The 7,510-nt window shown below is 57.1% G+C and overlaps 1 protein-coding gene across 1 annotated transcript; it reads right to left on the reverse strand.

The window, feature by feature from the left end:
- Positions 1 to 182: 182 nt before the first annotated feature.
- On the reverse strand, positions 183 to 6,627 carry LOC104539455 (steroidogenic factor 1-like; the record flags this gene model as incomplete). The annotated part of the gene is made up of 2 exons (XM_010182983.1): positions 183 to 302; positions 5,987 to 6,627. Coding segments are annotated over 2 exons (761 nt in total), but the record flags the coding sequence as incomplete, so codon positions are not given.
- Positions 6,628 to 7,510: the final 883 nt, after the last annotated feature.

Genomic DNA, 7,510 nt, shown 5'->3' on the forward strand with positions numbered 1-7,510 from the left:
TGGGATGGGATGGAATGGGATGGGATGGGATCTTCTGCCCAAGCAATCCCACAGCACAGCAAAACCAACCCATCCACCCTGCACTCAGCCAGAATTAAGACAAAAATCCCCCCTGCACCTCCCCTCCGCCCCCCTCAGCCCACCCATGGTGGGTGCCACAGTCTCAGTGGGCCAACACTCACCTCCTGGCCAGTGACCAGCAGCACGCTGTGCTCCTTGCCATGCTGCAGCTGCCGGTAGACGTGGTCGAACACCAGCAGCTCACTCCAGCAGTTCTGCAGCAGCTTCATCTGGTCGCCCACCTGAAACAGAGCCAACATTGCCAAGATGGAGCCAATGGGGCCTTTGGGGCCTTCTGCCACCATGCCGGGCAATGCCTCGGCACAGATACGACATCACCAGGGTGTGCTGGGGGTGTGGCAAATCTCTGCCTTCCCCCAGGCCCATCATTGGAGCTTGTGGGGAGTGCAGGGACCATCACTTGCTCCTCCCAGGAGCACCGGACTTCGTCCCTGACCCTCACAGCCCTGGTTTTTTTAAGACCCTGAAGCCCTCCTCACCCCGCTGCCCACAGAGCATTTCCCAAAGTCTCACGCACACATTTTTCTGTGGAAATTGCTGCCTGACTGTGAACAAGCTCCTTAGCAAAGAGATGCTGCATATGATTAATGAAATGTTTGCACATGTCCTGGTATGTACGTGTGGGCCTGGATATACACATCCACAGCTGCGATTCCAAAGAAACACCTTCAAATGCGCCGCCACCTTCCCTACCGCCCCACCAACAGCCACCACCATCACCACCTGCATCCCCTTGGTGCTGCTCCCTGCAGGATCCCAGATCCTTTCTGCCAAAAGCTGAACCCCCACCCTGCCCAGACCTCCCTCTCCACTGGGCTGGTGTCAGCGATGGACCAAACCCGGCGCCAGCAGCAGAGCTCTGCAGTGCCATTGTGTTCGCCGCCTTTAATAGAAGGAAGACAGATGCAGTATCACAGGGCTGGATAATGCCCTCGTTCTGCTGAAGAGGCTGCAATAAACCGGTGCCGGGAGATTGCAAAAGCAATACAAGCCAGATGAGAAAGAGCTTTATGGTCTCGGAGCCCAGCTATCCCCATGAGCCGCCAGGATTTGTGTCTCAAGTGTGGTGGGTGCTGAGAGCCGAACCGCGGCAGCATCAAGGAGGGGGAGCGATGGACTTGATGCTCTTAAAGGTCTTAAAGGTCTTTTCCAACTAAAACCGTTCTATGACCCACTCCTACCTGACAGCACAAAACCTGCCCGCAGCGAGGTGTGTTGAGTTCGATGGGTGTGATGGGGCTGTGAAGCTGGGCTCCACATCGCCTGAGCCAGCAAAGGGGCCACAGCACACGGCCTGGCCACACACACCATGAGGTGTCTGTTCGGCTGCTGAACAAAGAACTGGGGATAAGCTCGTTCTGCATCAAAACAAAATGGAGATTTTTGTACATCCATGATGACCTCTGCCCCATGGTGAGCGCCCGGCTGTGACCGCAGCCCTGGCAGGGTGCTGGGCTCCGTGTGGCTGCATGCTGCCAGCACAGCTGCACGCTCCCGGCACAGTCCCATGCTGCCAGCACAGTCACACGCTGTCGAGCTCCTCCGCGCCAGCTGAGCCGCAGTGTTGTTTTGGAAGCTCCTTCCTGTGCCTCATTCCTCAGCGGGACAAGCTCCGGAAGAGACAGACTAAAGGTTTTGCTCTGCAAATGGTTTTTTAAAAAAAATTCACTGTTTCTGAAAAGAAGCCTTTCAACAATCTTTGAAATCTTCTTCCTTTAAAAATGACTCATGTGCTTCTCCCAGACTTGCAGAGCACCTCTCTGTATCCCATCACTGACACGTTTTGCCGGTGATGCCGTGGCCTCTCCTGGGACCGTGGCTGTGTGCTGGAGCCCCATGGCCATGGCTTGAGGGGGGACAGGGTTGGCATCACGACTTGGGGGGACTGGAGGCTCTGGGGACCAGGCAGGGCTCAGGGTGGCTCCAGGGACCTGGACCCTGCCCATACCTCTGGGTTTCCCGGTGCCCTGGGGATCCCCACATGGTCCTGCACTGGCTCTGCTGGAAGTGGGCTCCAGGCTGGAAATCAGCTCTCAGTGCCCAGCCTGGGGTCCCAGGGGGCTGCTAATGGATGGGCCCTCAGCACCAATCCATCCCCCCAAGCGGCACACACAAGCTCTCGCCTTTAAAAGTTAAGCAAAGGATCTTCCTCTTTTAATGTCAAGGCTTTTCAATTGAGTGCTTTGTCAAGGACCTGATGCAAGCTGTCTCTAAGAGGTGACTTTTTTTTTTTTAAAGCAAGCATTTAACCCATTCACAAAATGCAGCAGCAAAACGCTCCCCACGCAAGGTGAGTGCTCCCCTGCCACCAAAGGCACCTTACAGTCAAAGGCCTCCCATGACAGAAAAATCCATTTCCCTGCTGGAAATGGGCTTGGAGCAAGGGCTGAAGGGAAGGCAGTGTGTGTGTGGGCATGGATGGTGCTGCCAAGCAGGTCCCAGGACATAGGCCTCCAGCCTCTCCCCCGCTAGGGCCATGAGAAGCATTTGGATGCCTCTGAGCTTTCTTGGTCTCAAGGATGCTCTGTGAGCCTCCCTGCATCATGGGGGCAGGATCTGTCCAGCAGCTCCCATGCAGGACTACGGCACACACCAGCACCCAAGCCACCGCCCGGGCAATTACTGGGTGCAAGCAGGACCCGTCACTTCGGCTACCGAAAAGTGCGAAAGTGGATTCCCATCCACCAGCTGCCCGCAATCAAAAACCAACAGAGGCCTAAGGTGTTAATGGTCAACACAGGTCCCCATCGCCCTGTCCAAATACCACCGCGATGGACATCTTAAGGCAAAAAAACCCCACCAAGACCAGTGCAGCAGGGTCAAGATCTCGTCTCCCCACTTGCAGCACCAGCATCGTGGCTGTGGGCATTGTGGCTGTGCCCGCCGAGATGCAGTCAGGGAAAGCCATCACTTTTCCCCCAGTGCGCAGGACGTTCAGCATCACTGCAGCATCCACCACCAGAAGGAGATTTTAAATCTGCCAAAAACACACTGGCTGTTGGCCAGGAGATAGGGTCAAGATGACCCACACATGCTGCAGGCAGGGAAGCGACTGACTGCAAACGGGCTCCGCCGCGGCTCCCAGCTCTCTAACAAGAAGTGAGGGCGAGCAGCATAGCTGAGAGCCCCAGTCACCGCAGGGATCCCTTGGCCATGGGAACGGCACTGTCTTCAGCATCCCCTGGCACTGGTGGTCACCTACGGACGGGGAGTGGTTTGCCTCGGCCCCACAGTGAGAAGGGGATGAGGAAGGTAACAGCATCAACCACATCCCCGCAGCCACACTGTGCCCCTCCACCAGCAGCAGGGACGCAGCCCGGCCTTCGGGCTGAAACCACGGCAATTGTTTAACATTCCTGGCTGCTCATCCCAATCTAAAGGTCACCGCATCCCTGTGCGCCCAATATTTATACATACAGATGGCAGTAACACCTATATATACCAGGCTGTGCTAGATACGTGCATATAAACCAAACCAAAACCAGACACAGTGTGAGCGTGCGAGTATGCATGTGTATGCACATTTCTCTGTCTGTCTCCCTCCATATATATATAAAAAAATTACATCTGAAAGGACAAAGTTGCCTGAGACTCATGACCCAACAAAATATATTTCACCTCCAGCCCATATTTTTCTTCCTGAAGAGATGCCGCAAATCTTCCCTCAGTCCTGACACATCTCATCTAGACTCAGTTAAAGTTCGTATTTATGGGCGTCAGCGCTGACCTCTTCCACCTCCGCCCGCGTGGCCTCGCGCCACGGCTGCCTGCCTGGCCCTCAATAAACAAGCGGGCCCCCAAATCCCCCTCAGCCGTGCAGCATTATTAGTCTTGCCTCCGAAGGCCAGCGCAGTCCGTAATTCTCTGCCTGGTGACACGAGATGAGCGCCGCGACATCAGTCTCCCCAGCGGATTGGCATGGGGACCCTCGTTTGTCAGTGGCAGACTGACAGAATTACTGGCCCTTAAATGAAACGATATATCTGGGAAGTTAAATCTGTTTTCAATCTGACTGCCCCGCGCCTGCGGGCGGACGTGGCGTGCGAGCCGATGTCAAGAGGCCATTAGCCCAGCGCCCCCCTCCTCCCTCGGCCATGGTGGCAGGGACGGGATGGGGGCCAGCGGAGAGGAGATGGCAAAGCCCCTGGTCTGATGGGCTGCTGATGTGGGAATGGGAATAAGACCTGCTCCCACTCCCCCTGGGCAGAGGCAAAAGCTCATCCCGGTGCCCCAAGGGTTTGTTGTCTCCTATCTCAGTTCCCTGTGAGGCAAAACACCCCCCAGCAAAACAGCCCTGCAGCAGGAGGACATGGTGCCAGGAGTGTTCAGGCAGGGGACATAGGAGTCATAGGGACATAGGGACATGGGGTCATCTGCCCACACCACCTCCTCACCCATCTACACCCCCTTCCTGCTTGGCATCACCCTAGCGGGATGCCCCGGAGTGATGTCCCAGCACTGTGCCCTCCCAGAGAGGATCCCCACCTCGGCCAAAGGCCCATCCCGGACCGGGGATGGAGGCCATCACCTTCACGCAACGGCCATCGATCTCCAAGACCGTGATTTTACTGGGAGCTAGCAGGCTTTAGGGCAAAGTAGTAAACTCCGCAGTAGCAGGACTTCATTTACTGCCCTGGCAGCCGTTTGCTTTTATGTGCTGGTGTGAGCAGATGGAAGCTGGAGACCAACTCCTGCTTCCCAACAGCTCCTCTCTGCATGCCCATGGGAGAGCCCCCCCCAAGCCCCTCAGGAGGAGGAGCGCCCACTGACACAGATTCACACGGAAATGGCCTATTTTGGTGGTGCAATCAGGCTGACAATGGAGTTACAAGGCTACATGGCAACGCAGCCGGGAGCTGCGTTGACAGTGTTTACAATATCTCCTGAAAAACAACAACCACCCTGTTCCTAAAATCGAGGCTGGACACTGATATGATTGAAACGAGCCTGGCCCACCCCCACAATGCCACTTCCTGGCACTGTTTTGGCAGCCGGGGACTATTTTGAGCCACACTCAGCCCCATGGCACCTGTAGGGTGGGCACAGGGATGAGCCTGGCCTGGCCCTGGGGCATGGTCCTCACGGCATTACTGGAAAAAGGTGATTTTGGTCAGGGTTGGACGGCACAGCCCCACACTCAGAGCATGGGAAGACAGCTGGGTGTCCCAGCCGCTCTGGGATGTGCCTCTCTGAGTTTTGTCCACGTTGCAAAATTTTCTCTCCCATTGTTGCACTACGTTTGGGATCTTAGGTCAGCCCAGGACATGAACAGAAAACGTCTGAAAGCTTGGCAAGGTTTGTGGGGTGGCAGAGGCTGACCCATCGCTGCTAATCCACCCCTGGGCCCCAGTAAGTGTTTGGGATGCAAGGGCCTGGCAGGATGGGGGTCAGCATCGTGTCCCCCAGCTGGGTACCCTCACATCTACCAGCAGCAGGAGCAGCTCTGGAGGAGGCCAACGGTGTCCCCTGCCCTGGCCCTGCCCGGCGCTAATAGTCACCCACTCGACAGCATTGATTTTCCTCCTAAAGGCAGAGGAGAGAATTGTCTCAACTATAATTCCACAACGTTACATTTTCCAATTATATCTTGAGCTTGACACTGCCGTCACTCTGCCAGCAACTGCCTCCACACCTGCCCCCACCGGGATGAAGCTGAAATCATCAGCCCCATGGTGACAGCGGGAATCACTCCAGTGTTGCAGCCGGACTCTGGTGCCTCCTGCCTGGACGTGTAGGATGGGACAGGGACGCACCAGCACATCCACAGTGCCCATGGCATTGCCCCATCCTCACAGCATCTCCACCCTAATCCTGCCCATTACAGCATCTCATCCTCATTGCATCTCCCAATCCTACCTCCCACCACTGCCCAGTGCAGCCTCCTTCACCCTGCCCAGGCTCCTACCTCCAGCTCCTTGAAGAAGATGCAGCTCCGCGCCCACTCCACGATGGAGAAGAGGGTCTGGTCGGCCATCTTGCACATGAGGCCGAAGGTGCTGAGCTTCTCGTGCCGCCCTTTGCCTTGCTCCTGCTGCAGACAGGCCAGGATCCGTGCCTTCACCTGCGCCTCATCGGGCTCTAGCTGCAGCAGCTTCAGGATGACCTCGGGGATGTCGGGGGGGGAGCTGCTGGGGTAGGTCTCTGGATAGACATAGGTGGGCATGGACTCTTGTGCATTTGTGTAGTGGTCCGGGTACTCAGACTTGATGGTGCGGTTGGTGAAGGAGGGGTAGTGGTAGCCGGTGAGCGGCGGGTGGTTGGGCACAGTCATTCCCAGGGACGGGGTCCCGTAGGGGCTGCGCTCGTAGTCGATGGACGTCAGGGCGGCGGGGTTGGGTGGCAGGGTCTTGGACATGGCGTGGATGCTGTGGATGGTGGAGGTCAGGCTGTAATCGTTCTGCACCGGGGACATGATCTGAGGGACGGTCTCCAGCTTGAAGCCATTGGCACGGATAAGAGCTTTCTTCTGCTGCTTTAAGGCACGGTCTCGCTTGTACATGGGTCCAAACTTGTTCCTCCCGCCACGCATCCGGTCAGCACGCACCGCTGGGGACAGAAGGAGGGCAGAGGTTGCAGTGAACCCATGCAGAGGGACCAGCACCTCCACGTGGCACAGAGAAAGTGATGGGGGGGATTTGGTGGCCAAATGGGGCTCAGAAGTACCAAGGAGACCCTCCCAGTCCAGCCACATGCATCGGAATCGTGACATGGCAGGCTGGGGTGCACCCGTGGCACCTCCAGAGCCTCGGGGAATTGCAGGAAAGGAAGAGACACTCAGCTTTAACCATGAAACAGACTGGAGATAAAGCAGCTCGCATCCTTCAGAGGTTCAGGGGCAGCCCATGGGCAGACAAGGGGGTTCAACCCCCACTTTCTTTTCCACAACCCCTGACTCTGGATCAGCCTTGGGCTTTCCTTGTTCCTGCAGAGCCTGGGACCCCACAGCTCCCTGGGGACCCTGATTCACAATCCTCTGGCCGTAGCAAAGCAGATGTTCCCTCTGAGCCCCCAAAGAAACCCAAGAATGTGTCAGCACAGGGGGAAGCAGGTGCTTCTCTGCAGCCGAAGCTCATCCCCCCATGCTGCGCTCCCCCCAGCCCACCCTTGGATGAGCCTCGGCTCACGGGGTGCTGGGATCTGGATGCGGTGCAGAGGGATGGAGCAGAGTGCGTCAGTGAGCGCGGCCCGTGGAGTCAGCATCAAAGGGAGGAAAAAAACCTCTGCGAGTTTGCACCCGCACTGACAGCGGCCGGGCTTGGCTTTTGTGTCTCAGCTGTTACCTCTGCCTCGCTTTCTCCTACTCATCCCGGGGCCGCTGGAAGTGCAGGCGGCCCTCCCGGAGAGCTGGGCCCCCTACCAGGCTCTCCCTGTGCAGGCTGGAAGCATCAGGCGGGAGCAGCAGGCATTCCAGGGGCAGCAGGGAATGTCT

This window comes from Mesitornis unicolor, unplaced genomic scaffold (genome assembly GCF_000695765.1).
Source record: "Mesitornis unicolor isolate BGI_N332 unplaced genomic scaffold, ASM69576v1 scaffold36804, whole genome shotgun sequence".
In the NCBI taxonomy this organism is placed as follows: domain Eukaryota; kingdom Metazoa; phylum Chordata; class Aves; order Mesitornithiformes; family Mesitornithidae; genus Mesitornis; species Mesitornis unicolor.